Raw genomic sequence first — 18,738 nt, forward strand, 5'->3', positions numbered from 1 at the left:
GGGTATGGAACCCACTCACTGAAGTTTTACTCTTTTCTTTTCTTTTTCTTTTCTTCCTTCCTTCCTTCCTCCCCTCCCCTCCTTTCCCTTTCCTTCCTTCCTTCCTTTCTTTCTTTTCTTTTCTTTCTTTTCTTTTCTTTCTTTTCTTTCTTTCCTTCTTTCTTTCTTTCTTTCTTTCTTTCTTTCTTTCTTTCTTTCTTTCTTTCTTTCTTTCTTTCTTTCAAAATATTTTATTTTTTCAGGATAGACACAGAGAGAGAGGCAGAGACATAGGCAGAGAGAGAAGCAGGCTTCCTGCCAGGACCTCGATCCCAGGAATCCGGGATCACACGCTGAGCTGAAGGCAGATGCTCAACCATGAGCCACCCAGGCATCCCCTCACACTGAGGTTTTAATCTGCATTTCCCTGATGGCTAATAATATTGAGAACATTTCTATGTACTTATTGGCCATCTGTATACTATTTTATGAAGTGTCTGCCTTCAGGTTTTCTTAATCTCCATGGTTTCTTAGCCAGGTCACACAACTGTCCACATATGCACAGTGGTCATCTACTCTAATAGTTTTCTATTCCTGCTATAACAAATGACCACAATTAGCGGCTTAAAATAAAAATTTATTATCTTACTGTTCCAAGGATTAGCAGTCCAACATAGAGCTCACCAGGATAAAATCCCCATGTCAGCAAGGTTGCTTCCCTCTCACAGGCAAATACATTCACCCCATCTCAAGACGCCCCCAGGGATCCCTGGGTGGCGCAGCGGTTTGGCGCCTGCCTTTGGCCCAGGGCGCGATCCTGGAGACCCGGGATCGAATCCCACATCAGGCTCCCAGTGCAGGGAGCCTGCTTCTCCCTCTGCCTGTGTCTCTGCCTCTCTCTCTCTCTCTCTGTGACTATCATAAATAAATAAAAATTTAAAAAAAATTAAAAAAAAAAGACGCCCCCAGATCTAATGCATCACAGCACCGACGCGAAGTCCAAAATCTCATCAAAAATCTCACTGATTCAAAAATCCTAACCTTATCATCAAAATCATCTGTTAGGCACAGATGCAACTGGGCATACTCTCCTGAGGCGAAATTCCTCTCCACCTGTGGGCCTGTGAAACTAGAAAACAAGTTCTCTGCTCCCAAAATACACGGGTCGGGCCACCTCAGGATAGCACTTACAGACACTGCTGTTTACAAAAAGAAAATGGGGGCAGCCCAGGTGGCTCAGCGGTTTGGCGCCGCCTTCCGCCCCGGGATCGAGTCCCACATCGGGCTCCCTGCATGGAGCCTGCGTCTCCCTCTGCCTGTGTCTCTGCCTCTCTCTGTGTGTCTCTCTCATGAATGAATAAATAAAATCTTAAAAAAAAAAAAAAATAGAATGAAACCAGGTCACTGATCCCAACCAATTCTGAAATCCAGCCAAGCAAACTGGAAAAGGTTTCAGGTGCCAGCAGATTTCTCATTTGTTCTCAAATCCACACTATGGGCCTGCACTCCTGCCCTCAGCGCCATCCTCCTTTTCTGTCAGGGAGGCATGTGTTTAAAGCTCAAGAGTGTTCTTGGCCAGTATCCTGTTGTAGAATCGGATTCTGACAACCTTCTTTCACTTTATCTGCTCTTTGTCCCCGTCAGTCCAGGCTGGCAGTGGTGCTGCTGCTGAAAGATTCTCAAGAGCCTGTGGGACTACCACGTAAGTCTAGGGGCTCACTCCCTTAGACAGGAGACTCTGCCACAGATCTTGCCTAAACAGTCCCATCTCTCTTTCTGGCTTCTGCTTAGATGCTGAGGGAATCTGAGTCACACCCAGCCTTGACCTCTTCAGAGTGTTGTGTATGAGTGAAGACTCTCTTACCTTTTCATCTTTCTGAGGTGTTGGTAAAAGCCTGCAGAGTAACTCTTTTGACTTTTCCTCTAGAGCACACTTTGCTACTGATTTTTTTTTTTTTTTTTTTAGATTTTATTTATTTATTCGTGAGAGACACACAGAGAGAGGCAGAGGGAGAAGCAGGCTCCCTGTGGGGAGCCTGATGCAGGACTCCATTCCAGAGCCCTGGGATCATGATCTGAGTCGAAGGAAGACGCTTTTGACCACTGAGTCACCCAAGCACCCCTGAATCTCTTGATCTTAGCACACTTTGTCATTTGGGTAGGCTGAATATTTCCCAAATCAAGAACTCTTGATTTTTTTTTTTTTGGAGGGGGGGTATAATTGACATATAATGTATCAGTTTCAGGTACACAACATAATGATTTGATATTTGTAAAGAACTCCTGGTTCTTTAACAGGCATCTCCTCAATTTATTTCTCTACTCTCAAATTTTACTCTAAGTGGTCAAAAGAAACTAGGCCACACCTTGACACTCTGGAAATCTCAGTTAAACATCCAAGCTCACAAGTCCTATTTCTATATAACTGCAGGACACAATCTTACTAAGGTTTTTGCCAATACAGGATAAAGGTCCCCTTCCCTCCAGTTGCTGTCACCTTCCTCATTTCCTCTTGAGACCTCCCCAGCAGCGCCTTTAGTGTCCATATTTCTACCAGTATGTTCACATGATCTGAGCGTTCTCTACAGTGAGAAATGTTTACCCTGCTCCTCGCTTCTTTCTGAGTCTACCAAGGTCATCAGCATCCAGGTTTCCACTAATGCTTTGTTCAAGGTAATGGAGATTCTTTTCTGTCATGTTCCCCCAAATTTTTCCAGCACCTACTCACTGCTCAATTCCAAAGCCATTTTCACATTTTCAGGTATTCGTTACAGCAGCACCCACTTCCAGGTACCAAAATCTCAGTAGTTTTCCCCCAACTCTGAGATATAGTTGGCATAGAACACTGTATAATTTTAAAGCATGCAAAGTGTTGATTTGATACACTTATAGGTTACAAAATCAATTCGTTTTCTATTGCCGCTGTAACAAATTACCACAAATTTAGAGACTTAAGACCACATTCATTTCTTTATCTTGCAGTTCTGTAAGTTAGAAATGCAACACACATCTCACTGGGATAACATCAAGATGTCAGCAGGGTTACATTCCTTTCTGGAAGCTATAGGGGTGAATACATTTCCTTGCCTTTTCTAACTGCTAGAGGCCACCCACATTCCTTGGCTTACAGCCCCCCTCCCCCATCTCTGAATCCAGCAACACTGCATCTGTGACCTGTTTCCATTGTCACATGTCTTGACTGAGCAACCCTTCTGCTTCTCTCTTCTAAGCTTTTAAGGACCTTTATCTTTATCGGGCCTATCTGAATAATCACTCTATTCTCCCTACTTGTGATTGGCAACTTTACTTCCCCTTGGCGGTGTAATATTCCTAACATATTCTCAGGTCCTGGGAATTAGGCTAGGGAGATCTTTGGAGGACCATTATTCTGCTTACTACATCTACTAATCAACTTAAAATGAGCTAGAAGCAAGCCACACTTCACGGCAGCCTAACAGGATTCAGAGGGAAGTACTAACAGCTAAACAAACAAAAAACCCTGAACTATTTTTAATTTTTCCAAAATTTAGTGAGTATGTCAATCTAAGTGAAGATTTTCAGTTTGTTACTCGTGGCAGATAGATAGTGTTAGCTAACTAATCCAATACCCATTTTCAATTCCTTCTCCCTTGCCTGCCCCTAATCCTTGGCCTTTAAAAGCTAAATAATCACTTTCCTGGGCCTAAAGATAGTCGTGTAACACAGCTGTGGCAAATGAAATCTACAAATTGCCTTGGGAAAAGCTACTGCATACCTGATGAAAGAGGCAGATGGTGCTGGTCCTCCCTGGCCCCCTTCCCGGTACCCCTCCCACCTTGACTGGGGCACTGCCAGTAATTCAGGCATCTATTTTACAATAATGTGAGATTCAAGAGTCACCAGCCCTCACACTGTTACACTACTGAAACCAACACATCTGGCTCTCCGTTATTTTCAGCTGAAAGCTTTAACTAATTGAAACTAGATCTAATACAACTGCTGGTTAAAAACAAGCACCCTCCTCCAAAATTTATGCTGTTATACAAAAGCCAAATTACTTAAATGAATTATAATTAATAATTAGGAAGGCAGTTCTTCTTTAAATAACATTTATTATATATACATATTTAACAAATATTATATATTATATAAACATATATATAATTTTATATAATATACAAATATTATATTTGTTATATATATGTACTTAATAAAAGTCTGAAACACTTGGAAATTTTCAAAATTTTAAGAAAATAAATAGCCACAATCCCAAACACCCAGAGATGACCTACTGGTAATATATCAACATATTTCCATCCATATATTTTTTATATATGTACATAAAATATTTTTAAAAGAGAGACTATATATAAAACACACAGACTTAAATCCAACTCTCATTCAGTACTTTTTGAGGACTTTTTCATATTCAAAAAATTAAAATAATCCCATAATCTGATTAAAACATGGTTATTTAAATTATATTTAACAATGGCAGACATTTAAATCATTTTACCCTTTCTACTAGTGTAAACAGTGTTTCAATGAACATTTTTAAAAATTTTTTTAAAAATATTTTATTTATTTATTCATGAGACACAGAGAGAGAGAGAGAGAGAGAGAGAGAGAGGCAGAGACACAGGCAGAGGGAGAAGCAGGCTCCATGCAGGGAGCCCGACGTGGGACTCGATCCCGGGGCTGCCCAATGAACATTATGTGTAAGTCTTCCTGTGCTATCTCTGATTATCTTCTGAGCATAGTTCCATTGATGTGGTATTACGGAGTCAAAGGGATAAAACTTTTCAAATATTCAACATCTAAATGCTGTCAAACTGCTTTTTAAAAAAACTGATCAATTTATTATTCTGTTCCTATATATACAAGAATGTCGGTTTCTTGTGCAAGCACCTACTGCTTTTTTTTCTTTCTCTTTTGCCAATTTGATGAGTAAAAATCTTACAACTCATTTGCGTTTTTAATTTACATGTTTTTTGCTTACTAGTGAGAATGACTAAGAATAATCAGATCCGAAAAAAAATTTTAAAAATAAAAAAAAGAATAATCAGATCCTTTATATTGGTTATTTTATGAATTATTACTGGAATTTTTTTGAAGTAGAAGAGTTCTTTACATAATATATGTACTAGCCTTTGAAATACTTATTGTATACTCATTTATACTCATTGTATAAAGTATTGTAAATATTTTATGTTAATGTGTCATTTACATTTTGGTTCTGTTTACATATTATTATGAACATTTAAAACGTATCAGCAAATCTATTAGCATCAACCTTTTGACTGCTTTATCAGATGGGCATGGTTTTCACATGATGACAAACCACATTTTAGGAAAGAATGCTTTAAGATTTTTTTAAATTCCTATTTGCTTTCTTATAGTCAAAAAGTAAAGTTAATAGAAAAGGAACAACAATTATTCTATTAAATACATAAGTACCCCATGCAAGACTCTGACCATTCACATACCTGCTTGTGACAATTATCACATCCTCAGAGATTGTAGCCATTTCTTTGATGGTAAGGTAGCACATTCTTCTCAGTGTTTGCTGAAAAATTATTTATAAAAGGCAGCAGATTACTACAAGGAAATGGTTCTTAAACAGTTAAAGTGAGAGACTCGGGACGCCTGGGTGGCTCAGCGGTTAAGTGCCTGCCCTCGGCTCAGGGTGTGATCCCGGGGTCTGGGGATTGAGTCCCACATCAGGCTCCCTGCATGGAGCCTGGTTCTCCCTCTGCCTGTGTCTCTGCCTCTCTTTCTCTCTGTGTCTCTCATGAATAAATAAATATAATCTTAAAAAAATACATTTAAAAAAATAATAAAAAAAAATAAAGTGAGAGACTCAAGTAGATACATTTAGGTCATTCTTTTTTCTTTTCTTTTCTTTTCTTTTCTTTCTTTTTTTTATTCATGAGAGACAGAGAGAGAGAGAGAGAGAGAAAGAGAGAGAGGCAGAGACACAGGCAGAGAGAGAAGCAGGCTCCATGCAGGGAGTCTGATGTGGGACTTGATCCTGTGTCTCCAGGATCATGCCCTGGGCCGAAGGTGGCGTTAAACCGCCGAGCCACCTGGGCTGCCCACATTTAGGTCATTCTTAATAAGATTCTCATCTACCAAAAAAATCCTTTTAAAAATATCTGGATGAGAAAACATTCAGAACACTACTGTTTCCTAAACAGGTAAATGATGCACTGACACAGTGAAAAACATCTAGGTTAAAAAATTTAAATGTAAATTAAAAATTAAAAAATGATATTTTTAAAAAAGATTTTATTTATTTATTAATTCATAGAGATGCAGAGAGAGAGAGAGAGAGAGAGAGAGAGGCAGAGACACAGGCAGAGGGAGAAGCAGGCTCCATGCAGAGAGACATGGGACTCGATCCAGGGTCTCCAGGATCACGCCCTGGGCTGCAGGCGGCGCTAAACCGCTGCGCCACTGGGCTGCCCTAAAAAATGATATTTATACAGAGATCTAAACTTTGACAATGTGAATCCAAAGACAGGTTTCTCCAAGTATTAAAAGCTTATCCTAGAAAGTGTATCTTTAAAATTCTTTAAGTATATGGATGGAGAGACATGCAGACTCTGTATCATCCTCAGTCCAGCATATACAGATGCTTTTCCTTAAAGTGTGTGTGATTGTATAACCAACTTCCATTTTCAATTATCAAGATTTTTATTTGGATATCTGGGTCCAACGTAACTGTTCACTTAATACTAGTAAAGTTTTATCTATGCTCCTACTCACTTGGTCTCTGGTTTATTCATACACTATGGGCACTGGTTCCTCTGGCCTGCCCAGCCTCATTCCCTACCAGCAACTTCACATTTCTTATACATAGTGAAACTCAAATACATCAGTCCAGCTACAGACTCCAAACTGTGAAAGAACTCGGTGGAGACTATTGAGCCCATTAAGGGAAGAGAAGAAAACAGTGAGGATTCTCATGGTGACTGAACAGAGAAAAAAATCACCCCAAGAAAGAGAAAGCCAGTCCAGGTCAGATGAATGGGGCAGATAAGAGCCATATGAAGCTACCAGGAGAAGAAAACAAAAAGAACCAAAACTTCAGAGCTGAAGAAAATTTGCCTCACCCACCCCCCAAAAAAATCTACCACAAACCAGAAAAAAATTGGAGACACAAAAAATTCAGCTAAAGCACAAAAAATGGGTGTGGGACCCTCAACATTAGTCATCAGAGCAATACATAAAACCATATTTCAGATATTACCTCACATCCACCAAAATGGCTAAAATTAAGAGTGATAATACAAAGTGTTGGCAAAGATATGCCGGTAACCACTGAAATATACTGCCTAAATAAACACAGAAATGCTGAATAAAATAGGAGCAAAAAGTTTAACTATGTAGCCAACGGTAAAATGAAGTGAAATTCATAGATGCCAAAGTAGAAAAGCAAACACCTCATAGCCACAGAAGTACAGGCCCATAGGCCCTACAAGTATCCAAAGTTTAGGAAGGACAAGATTCTAAAAGGTATGTTCTTCAGGCTCAGAGGAAATAATTCTAGATAACTCAGAAATAAACCAAGAAATGGAGAGTGAAAGAAAAGTGGTGAACAGTTAGTAAGACAGTATGATGTCTTAGCTGCAGAAGAGACAAACAGATGAATGGAAGAGAATAGACGCTGAGAAATACACCCATATAAATACAGTCAATTGATCTTTGACAAAGGAACAAAGGCAGTACAATGGAGCAGAGATAGTCTCTTTATCAAATGATACTGGAACAACTAGACATCCACATGCAAAAAAAAAAAAAAAATCTAGACACAGACCTTACACTCTCAACAGAAATTAACCCAAAACACATCACAGGCCTAAGTATAAAATGCAGAATTGTAAAGCTCTGAGAAGAAAACATGGGTGAAAACCCAGATGACCTTGGGTATGATGATGACTTTTTAGATAAACCTCAAAAGAGGTACAATCATAAAAGAAATAATGAATAAACCAGCCTTTTTAAATATAGGTTGAAGCAAGGAGGAGCAGAGGGAGAGGAAGAATTTTAAGCAGGCTCTATGCCCAGCATGGAGCTTGATGTAGGGCTAGATCTCACAACCTTGAGATCATGACCTGAGTCAAAATCAAGAGTTGGACACCTAGTCGACTGAGCGAAGAGGCATCCTCTCCACCCCTGCTTTTATGAGAGAGAGAGAGAGAGAGAGAGAGAGAAGCCTTTATTAAAATAAAAACTTCTGGGCAGCCCCGGTAGCCCAGCAGTTTAGCACCACTTTCGGCCCAGGGCCTGGTCCTGGAGACCTGGGATCGAGTCCCATGTCGGGCTCCCTGCGTGGGGCCTGCTTCTTTCTCTGCCTGTGTCTTGCCTCTCTCTCTTTCTCTCTGTCATAAATAAATAAATAAAATCTTAAAAAAAAAAAAAAAAAAAAAACTTCTGCTCTGCAAAAGACAATGTCAAGAGGATGAGTAGACAAGCCACAGACTGGGAGAAAATGTTTGTAGAATACATAACTGATACAGGATTGTCACCAAAAATATACAAAAACCTCTTAAAAGTAAAAAATAAGAAAAACAACTTGATTAAAAATGAGCCAAAGACTGTAAGACACTTCACTTAAACATGAACAAATGACTATATATGAAAGTCTTAAGTATTGAAGTGTTAGAGTTGTTTATATATTACAGATGCTCCACATCCTATGTCATTTGGGAAAGGCAAATTAAAACAAGATACCACTACATTCCCATGAGAATGGCCAAAATCCAGAACACTGACAACACCAAATGCTGACGAGGATGTGGGGCATCAGGAACTCTCAATCATTGTTGGTGGGAATAAAAATGGTACAGCGAACTGGAAAGATGGTTTGGTGATTTCTTACAAAACTAAATATACTCTTCCCATACAATTCAGCAATCATGTTCCTTGGTATTTACCTAAAGGAGTTGAAAACTTATGTCTCACATAAAAACCTGCATACAGACATTTATAGCATTTTTTAAATTTTATTTTTAATTTAAAAAAATGTTTAAAGTAATCTCTTCACCCAACATAGGGCTCAAATTTACAATCCCAAGATCAAGAGTTGTACACTCTACAGATTGAGCCAGCTGGGTGCTCTATAGCAGCTTTATTCATAATTGCCAAAACTTGGAAGCAATCAAGATATCCTTTAGTAGGTGAATAGATAAACTGTGGTACATCCAGACAAAAGAGTACTACTCAGCACTAAAAAGAAAATGAACTATCAAGCCGTGAAAAGACATGGAAGAAACTAAATGCATATTACTAAGTGAAAGAAACTGATCTGAAAAAGATACATGCTATATAATTCCAGCTACATGACATTCTAGAAAAGGCAATGCTATGAAGACAGTAAAAGCATCTGTGGTTCCCAGGGTTTGGGGGTTAGATGAGGAATGAATAGATGGAACACAGAAGACTTTTTTGGTCAGTGAAAATACTCTGTGTAATATTTAATGATGGATGCATGTCATTATATATTTGTCCAAATCCACATTATGTCTAACACCAAGAGTGAATATTAACATAAACTATGGACTTTGATTATGGACATGTCAATGTAGGTTTATGAATTCTAACAAATTCATCACTCTGGTAAAGGAGGTTGCTAATGGGGGTGTCTGTATGTGCAGGGAGTACCCAGAAAATCTCTGTACCTTCCTTTTAATTTTGCTGTGAACCTAAAATTTCTCTTAAAAAATAAAGGCTTTCAGGCAGCCACGGTGGCTCAGTGGTTTAGCACCACCTTCAGCGCAGGGCCTGATCCTGGAGACCCAGGATCGAGTCCCATGTCAGGCTCCCTGCATGGAGCCTGCTTCTCCCTCTGCCTGTGTCTCTGCCTCTCTCTTTCTCTGTGTGTCTCTCATGAATAAATAAATACAATCTTTAAAAAAAATAAAAATAAAAATAAAGGCTTTCTTTAAAAAGTGCTAAGGACATGGATAAATCTCAATGAACAACAACCAAAACAACCAACAAGAAAGAATGTGTTATGATATACATATGTATGTGTGCTTGTGTGTATGCATATGTACACATATATGTTTATATATTCATATACATAAAGATTAAAAGTGTCCTAAGGTTCTCAAATCTTCCACAAACAGGTACAAGATAAAGATGAGTACTAAATTCTGAAAGGCAAATAATCATGTTGCGATTTCTAGGGAAACAACTAAAAGAATTTCCAAGCTATTATCCCAGTAATGTTCTGTTCATTTTTATACAGTCTTTTTTTCTCTCTTGACTTTATTCTGGATAGTTTCTGTCTTCAAGGTTACTGATTTTTTCCCTGTCTCTAATCAGCTTAACCCCATGAGGTCTATTTTTCATTTTATATATGCAAGTTCACATAAATTTTTTTCCCCTTAACTTCTAGAACGTGCATTTGGGTCTCTCTGGATGCCTTGCATTTTGCTCCTCATTCTTATGTCTTTCTATTATATCCTTAGGCACATAGGCTCTATATATAATCGCTATTATGTCACTATCTGCTTCTTCCATCATCCTATCATTTCTGGGTTTGGGTTTATTGATCCATTTTTCTTCTCGTTATGTATAACATTTTCCAGCTTCTTTGCTTACTTGATAATTTTTTATTGGATGGTTTACATTGTTAAGTTTATGTTGTTAGGTGCTTGATTTTGTTGTATTCTTTTACATGGTATTGTACTCTACTCTTCAGATATTATGAATTGTAACAAATTCATCACCAACAAGTTACCTGGACTCAGATTTTTACTTCTGAGGCTTGCTTTTAAGCCTTTTTAAGCTTAAAAGCGTAAAGAATAGGAACTATTCTCAGCCCTGTGTTCTGGTGATTGTTTCTTTGGCATTGGGTAGTTTCCTTTTATGCATGCACAGATCAATTCTTATCCAAAGATTTAAGGAGAACCCCTTAGCAAATTTCTGGAACTGCCCTCCTTCCTTTCTTCTCTCCCTCTCCCCTGACCTCTTCCCTCTCTAGTACTCTGCCCTACAAATTCGGCTTTCTTGGTTGGCTTCCTGGTATTCTGTTTTCTCAACTCAGAGAGATAACTAGGCTCCTTTTCAGTGTGCCCTTCCTGACCTGATACCTGTAATCAGACTCTGGGCAATAAGCTAATGCAATCCTAGAGCTCACTTTGTTTTTCTTTTTTCTTGAGATCACAATCCTGGAAAACTTGTTAATCTAATGTCTGAAAACTACTGTGTAATATATTTTGTGTGGTTTTCTAGGTGTCTCCAGTAGCAGGGTAAACCTGATCCCTTAACTGCATCGTGGCTAGAAACAGAACAGAATAGATAGATAGATAGATAGATAGATAGATAGATAGATATACACACACACACATATGTATATAGTAAATTTTTATAAACATTCTTTCTGTTCTTCGCTTACATTTAATGTAGATAATAATATATTTGGGTCTATATCTACCATCTTACATGATTTATTTTTGTCCTTCTTGATTGATCTTTCTTTCTTTCTTTCCCTCTTCTATGGCTTGATTTTTCAGTATTCAATTTTTTTTGCAGTTTGGAAGAGAAAAGCAATTAATAGAGAAAAATCAATGAAACAAAAAGCTGGTTATGTGAAGAGATCAATAAAGTTTATAAAGCTCCAGATAAACTTCCCAGGAATAAAAGAGAAAACATACAATTTACCAGTATCAGAATGAAAAAAGGGACAGTACTACAGATCCTACAAACACTAAAAAAATAAAAGAATATCATGAACAGTTTTAGGGAAACAAAGTTCAACAACTTCCATGAAATGGACAAATTTCTTGAAAGACACAAACTACCACTGAAGAAGCTAAATAATCTGACTAGTACCATATCCATTTCTTTTTAATGGAGTTAATTTTCAAAAACCTTCCCATACAGAAGACAGTTTTGGGGTGCCTGGGTGGCTCAGTTGGTCAAGTGTCTGACTCTTGACGTTGGCTCAGGTCATGATCTCAGGGTTGTGAAATGGAGCCCTTTATTGGCTCCTCAGGTGCTGTATGTGGAGCCTGCTTGAGATTCTCTTTTGCCCTCTCCCTCCATCCCTCCCCTCCCTCTCAAGAAAAAAAAAAAAAAGAAACAGCTTCAATACTGAACTCCATCAAACACTTCAAGAAAAATTAATAATGATTCTACAAAAACTCTTCCAGAAAGCAGAAGAGGAAGAAAGGAAGAAACACTTCTCAATTTGTTCCACAAGGCAAACATTACTCAAATACAAAATCCAGAGAAAAATCTCATAAGAAAAAACTACAGATCAATATATTTCATGACCACAAACTCAAAAATCCTTAAGAAATTTTAACAAACAATAATGAAAGACTTTATATTTTCCAGAAAAAGAAATGAACCTCAATATATTAACATACTGAAAAAGAAAAGCCATTATAATCCAAAGGATATAGAAAAATTATTTGACACAAATCACTACCCATTCACACACACACATACACACACACACAAAATCTCAGCAAACTAGGAATAGAATGGAACTTCCTCAACCTGATAAAGGCCATTTATGAAAAACTTATGAGCTAACACCATACTTACTGGTGAAAGACTAAATACCTTCCCCATAAGTCAAGAACAAAACCTGGATGTCCTCTACCATCACTTCTATTTATGGTGTACAACAGTGCAAGAAGACAGTAAGGAAAGATAAACAAATAAAAGGCATACAGATTGAAAAGGAAAAAGTAAATTAAAGTATCTTCCAAAATACTCCTAGCACTAATAAATGAATTTAATAAAATCACAGGAAACAGGTCAATATGCAAAACATCAATTTAATTTCTAGAAACTACTTACAAACAATATAAATACAATAGTATTTTAAAAAATCGTAACTACTTTAGGGATAAATTCACAAAATATGTATAAGACTTGTGTGCTGAAAGCTACAAATACTGCTGACAGAAATTAAAAGGACCTGAATAAGGGGAGAGAACCATATTTGTGGAGCAAAAAACACAATGTTACAATGTTAATTCTCAAACCGATCTTCAGATTCAATGTAATCCCCATCAAAATTTCAACAGATTTTAAAATATAGAATTGGAAGCTGATTCTAAAATTCATATGGAAAAGCAAAGAACCCAGTATACCCAAACTTTTTCCAAAAAGGGGGAAAAAACAAAGAAACACATGCACTACCAGATTTAAAACTTACTACAAAGGTATAGTCATCAAGATAGTGTAATATTGGAAGAAGAATAAAGATATAGATCAATGAAACAAAACAGAATGTTCCAGTGTACCAATGTAACTCAATAACCTCCTCCCTCCTCCATCCATACTGACATGCAACTATTCAGTACCGTTTTTTTTTCTTTTTTTTTTTTTCAGTACCGTTTGTTGAGAAAACAAAGTAGGAGAAAAAGGAGAAAATGGTGAAAGGAGAAAGCGGAATCCAATCCTTACCCTGTACCGTATGCAAAAATTAATTCAAAATGGATCAAAATGCCTAGAAAAAAGGCATAGGAGAAAATCTTTGTGATGCTGGGTTAGGCAAAGATTTCTATAATACACATCAGAAGCATAATCCACAATAGAAAAAAAAAATTGATAAACTGAACTTCCTCAAAATTTAAAACTTCTGTTCTCTGAAAGACTAAAAAATGAAAAAACAAGCCAAAGATGGGAAGAAAATATTTAGGAAATATATCTGATAAAGGACTTGTATCCAGAATACACAAAGACTTCAAAACTTATGAAAATATACAACCAAATTATTAAAAATGGGCAAAAAGATATAAACAGATCCTTTAGCATGAAAGATATATACAAAGCAAAAAAAGCACACAAAAAGATGTTTGAGATTATTAGCCATTAGGAAAATTCAAATTAAAACTACAAAGAGATACCACTATATAGCTAGTCAATGGCTAAAATTAAAAAGAAACAAATTTAGGGCGCCTGGGTGGCTCAGTCGGTTACACATCTATCTGCCTTCAGCTCCAGTCATGATCCCGGGGTCCTGGGATCCAACCCCATGTCGAGCTTCCTGCTCAGTAGGGAGCCGGCTTCTCCCTTTCCCTCTGCCTGCCACTCCCCCTGCTTGTGTGCTTGTGCTCTGTCAAATAAATAAATAAAATCTTTTTTAAATAAATAAAAAGAAACAAATTTAAAAAGGCAAAAAAAAGACAATACCAAGAGCTAGCCAGAATGCAGTCACTAGAACTTTCAAACAGCAATGATGGTGGAAATGGAAGAGGGATTGGCAGCTTCTTACAGAGTTAAATATGTGTACACCTTATCATACCACCCAGCAGCAATCTCACTCCTAAGAACTGACCCAAGAGACATAAAAACTTATGTTTAAAAATTTGGACACAAAAAAATAAAAAATAAATAAAAAATAAAAATTTGGACACGAATGTTTTTAGCCACTTTATTCATAGCCACCAAACCCTGGTAACAAACCAAATATCCTTCAGATTACGTTGAATCTGAAGATCAATTTGAGGAGAATTAACATTGCAATATTGTGTTTTCTGCTCCACAAACATGGTTATCTCCCCTTATTCAGGTCTCTTTAATTTCTGTCAGCAGTATGTAACTTTCAGCACACAAGTCTTACAGCAAACAGACAAACTGAGGTACGTCCATAAAATAGAATACTACAATGAAATAAAAAGAAGCAAACCCCTCATGTAAACAATAACACAGACAAAAGTGACTCAAAAGAGTTTATATGGTATGATATCATTTTTATGACCTCCCAGACAAGCAAAACTATGCAGAAAGAAGAGATTAGTGGCTGCCTGGGGCTGAGGATAGTTAGATCATATGTAGAGGCAGGAGGGAATTCTTTGGAGTGATGGAAACATTCTAAATCTTGATTGCAACGGTGATAATAACTACTATATGCATTTGTCAAAAATCATAAAACTATACCCTAAAAAGGACTTTATTCTATGAAAATTATACTTTTTTTTAAGATTTATTTATTTATTCATTCAGAGAGAGCAAGAGAGAGGCAGAGACACAGGCAGAGGGAGAAGCAGGCTCCATGCAGGAAGCCCGACATGGGACTCGATCCAGGGTCTCCAGGATCACACCCCAGGCTGCAGGCAGCACTAAACCGCTGTGCCACCGGGGCTGCCCTTTTTTTTTTTTTTTTTTTTTTTTTTTTTAATGGAGAAGACAACAGTACAAGTGAATGAAAATCCAAGCCACATGCTGGAAGGAAATTTTTATAAAACACCTATCTGATAAAGGTCTTGTACCTAGAAAATATAAAGACAACTTATCACTCAATATGACAAGTGGCATGATTTTTTTTTAAAAAGTAAAAGATTTGAGCTAATACTTCACCAAAGAAGATATACAGATGTCAAATAAGCATATACTTACTTAATACATTCATCATTAAGGAAATGTGAACTCAACAATGCCACTCCTAGATATTAAGCAAAGAAGATAAAAGCAGGTCCACACAAAGACTTCTACTTCAATATTTTTAGTAGCTTTGTCCATAATATGGACATAAGCTGGAAACATCTCAAATATCCATTAATTTGTGAATGGATAAGTAAACTAGACTACCTCCATACAATGCAACACTACTCAGCAATAAAAGTGAGAAACTACTGATACACACAAAAAACTTGGATCAGTCTCAAAGGCCATAAGCTCAGAGAAAGAAACTAGACATAAAAGTCATAATAGCCTACATACTATATGATTAAATTTAAGTGAAATTCTAGAAAATGCAAAACTGTGGTATCAGTAAGTAGATCACTGACTTCTAAGTGCTAGGGGTTGAGACAGGAGTCAGACAATTAAGGGATACAGGGGCATATTCTGGAGTGATGAGAGGCTTCTGTATCCGGAGTGAGGGGACGGTTCTAGGACTCCATACACTGGTCAAAACTCACTGAATCGTACACTTAAAATTGGTGAATTTTATTATACATAAGTTACACTCAGTAAAGCTATTTTTGTAAATACTAAAATAAAAAAAAATTTCCTATAAGTCAAGAAGAGAAATATAAATAAGCAAAGAATGTGAACAGACAATTCACAGAGGAAGAAAGTAAATGGCCACTATACATAGGAAGAATTTCAATTTCAGCAATGATCATGAAAATGCAAATTAAGACTACAAAGAGATGCCATTTCACATTCTTCTGAATAGCAAACATTTAGGTCTGATAATAAGAAATTATCAGGAACAAGTAAGGATTTGAAGCAATGTCTGTATAAATTAGTACAAGATCAGTTAAAGATCAACTTGATAAGATCAAATAACTAGCATTATTTAGAAATTCCAGTCGTAGGTATCTATCCCAGAAAAATTCTTAGTATGTGCACAAGACATGTCCATAAGCATTATGTATAACATCATTTGTAATGACAAAGAAGTAGAAGCAACACATATCTACCAATGGGAGAATGGACAAATAAATAGAAATACTGTATACTAACACACTGGGAATACATGTAGCAGCGAAACTGAATAAAGTGGAAGTATGTGTAGCAAGAGAGTAATCTTGAAAACATTGATTTTGAAAACTGCAATAATAATATGATCACATATGTATTTTTAAGATTTATTTACTTGAGAGAAAGAGAGAGAGAATGGGGGGAGGGGCAGAGGAAGAGGGAGAGAGAATCCTCAAGCAGAATCTGCACTCAGCATGGAGCCTGACACAGGGCTCAATCCCAGGACCCTGAGACCATGACGTGAGCTGAAATCAAGAGTCAGCCACTTAGCCAACTGAGACAACCAGGTACCCCAATCACTTATATACATATTTTTAAATATTTTATTTATTTATTTGAAAGAGAAAGAGAGTGCACAAGTAGAGGGTGGGGATGGGCAGAGGGAAAGGGATAAGTAGAGTCTCTGTTCAGCAGGGAGCCCAACATGGGGTTCGATCCTAGGACCCTGGGATCATGATCTGAGCAGAAAGGAGACACTTAACCAACTGAGCCACTCAGGTGCCCCCACTTACATTTTTAAATATAAAAATATACACTTAGTGATACAAAAAAATACACTTAGTGATACAAAAAAATAAATATATAAAAAAATACACTTAGTGATAATATTTTTATACTAAGTATAGATTATGGATACAAATATATGCAATATATATAGATGTAAACCTTTGTAGGAGGTTACCAATATCAAGATAGTAATTACCCTCTGCTAAAGGAAGAAGCTCCACATGCTACCAGCAAAATCCCCACCTCCCTTTCTTACCCCCCAAAAAATACACCCTTAATTCCATATTCTGCCTAAGTGATCATCAAAATGAATCACAGTGTGCTGTACATGGTTATTTTCCTGTCACTACAAACAACCTAAAATACCGTGGTCATTATTCATCACCTGGACACTTTTTGCCATACAGCTGGGAACAGCACTTAATCTATTTTCCATCCTTATCAATTCCCCAACCCTCCACCATGTTTTCTGGCACTTTCATCAGCAAAATCTCTTATATCCTTAACTCTTCTCCTAAAGTCCCCATCTTGTCTCTAATTGAAACCTGGCTCCTCCCTGAGAACCACCCCCTCACAGCCCTCCCATTGGTTGCTGTGTCTCTCCTTCAACCCTCATCCACTAGACCTGAATGTGGGGAAGCTCACTACCTGTTCAAAATCTCTATACTGCCTTTCTCACTGTACCTTGTTCACCCCTAAAAATTTCTGCCTTTAAAGCTTATGCCTTGAGGTTGCATCACCTGCCACCACTCCTGGCTATATATCTAGACCTCTGGTTACTTCCCTTAAAAAAAAAAAAAAAAAAAAAATTAGTACCTTGTTCACCATCGCTATCTTCAATATTATCCCAGTAATAATTATGGGTGACTTCAATATTCATCCAGACCATATTTCTAAAACTCTAACCACTGGGTAGAATTGGCCTCTTCTCCAATGGTCCTGTTCTCCTTCCTTCTGCAATCACCTACTTCTACTATCATCCCCAACAATTAACAGTATCATTATTTTCATTTTTCCACTTCCAGGTATTTCTCTCTCTAGCCACCACTCCCAACTCCAGCAGCCCTTTCAGGCCATCAGGATCTACAATCCATCAATTCGATCAACTTTTTACTGTCCCAAACAGTCCCCGTCCTTACTTGCCTCCTAACCAGATTCCATAGTTAATATTTCAGTCACTCAACTTCCTTGCTTTTCCCTCTGCTTACTAACCTGGCAAAACCCTAACCCTGATTAAATCTAATCTCTAACCATTCCACACCGCAACCTGAAGCCTGTAGCAGGAGAAAAACATTCACTCTGCTACCACGTAATACCTTCAATTCATGACCACTAACTCCAAGGGGTCATTCGTACTGTCCAACAACCTACATTTCCCCAATCCATTTTCTGGAAGACTATTGCATGCATTATTTTCTTAAGACAACCCCTGTGCTAGAGGCTTCTAGTTTGTCCTCATTCTGATTCTTCCCTGCTCTGCATCCTCTTCCCTGTTCCATTGGCCAGCTCTTCTTTCCAGCCGCCAGCCCTCTGAGCAACAGCACTTTGGCCCGCAAACTCACAGAGCCACAGAACCACAAAGAGGCGACAGCCTTCCATAACTTTTATAATAGTCCTTCTCCCTACTCCAGCAGCCTGAAATGCCTGGCTTTCTAGTCTCACTCTTCTAATACATAAACCTATAATAATCACAGTGGTTCTGCCTTCCTGATTGAACTCTGAATTTCTGGTACAGGAAGTGATTAAAGGGAAACAGGACATTAACAACAGAAATCTGAAATTGCTTCTCTGATTTGATCAAAGGCATTAATG

General features: G+C 37.6%; 1 protein-coding gene across 2 annotated transcripts in view; it reads right to left on the minus strand.

Annotated features, from left to right (window-relative positions):
- Window positions 1-18,738, minus strand: part of COPG2 (coat protein complex I subunit gamma 2) — a 115,019-nt gene that overhangs the window by 89,196 nt on the left and 7,085 nt on the right. For both annotated transcript variants that reach the window (XM_077857352.1, XM_077857353.1), the window contains one exon: window positions 5,445-5,524. In XM_077857352.1, coding sequence (XP_077713478.1) covers window positions 5,445-5,524 — 80 coding nt within the window. The remainder of the gene's footprint in view (window positions 1-5,444; window positions 5,525-18,738) is intronic.

The sequence above is a fragment of the Canis aureus genome, chromosome 18 (assembly GCF_053574225.1).
Source record: "Canis aureus isolate CA01 chromosome 18, VMU_Caureus_v.1.0, whole genome shotgun sequence".
Classification (NCBI taxonomy): domain Eukaryota; kingdom Metazoa; phylum Chordata; class Mammalia; order Carnivora; family Canidae; genus Canis; species Canis aureus.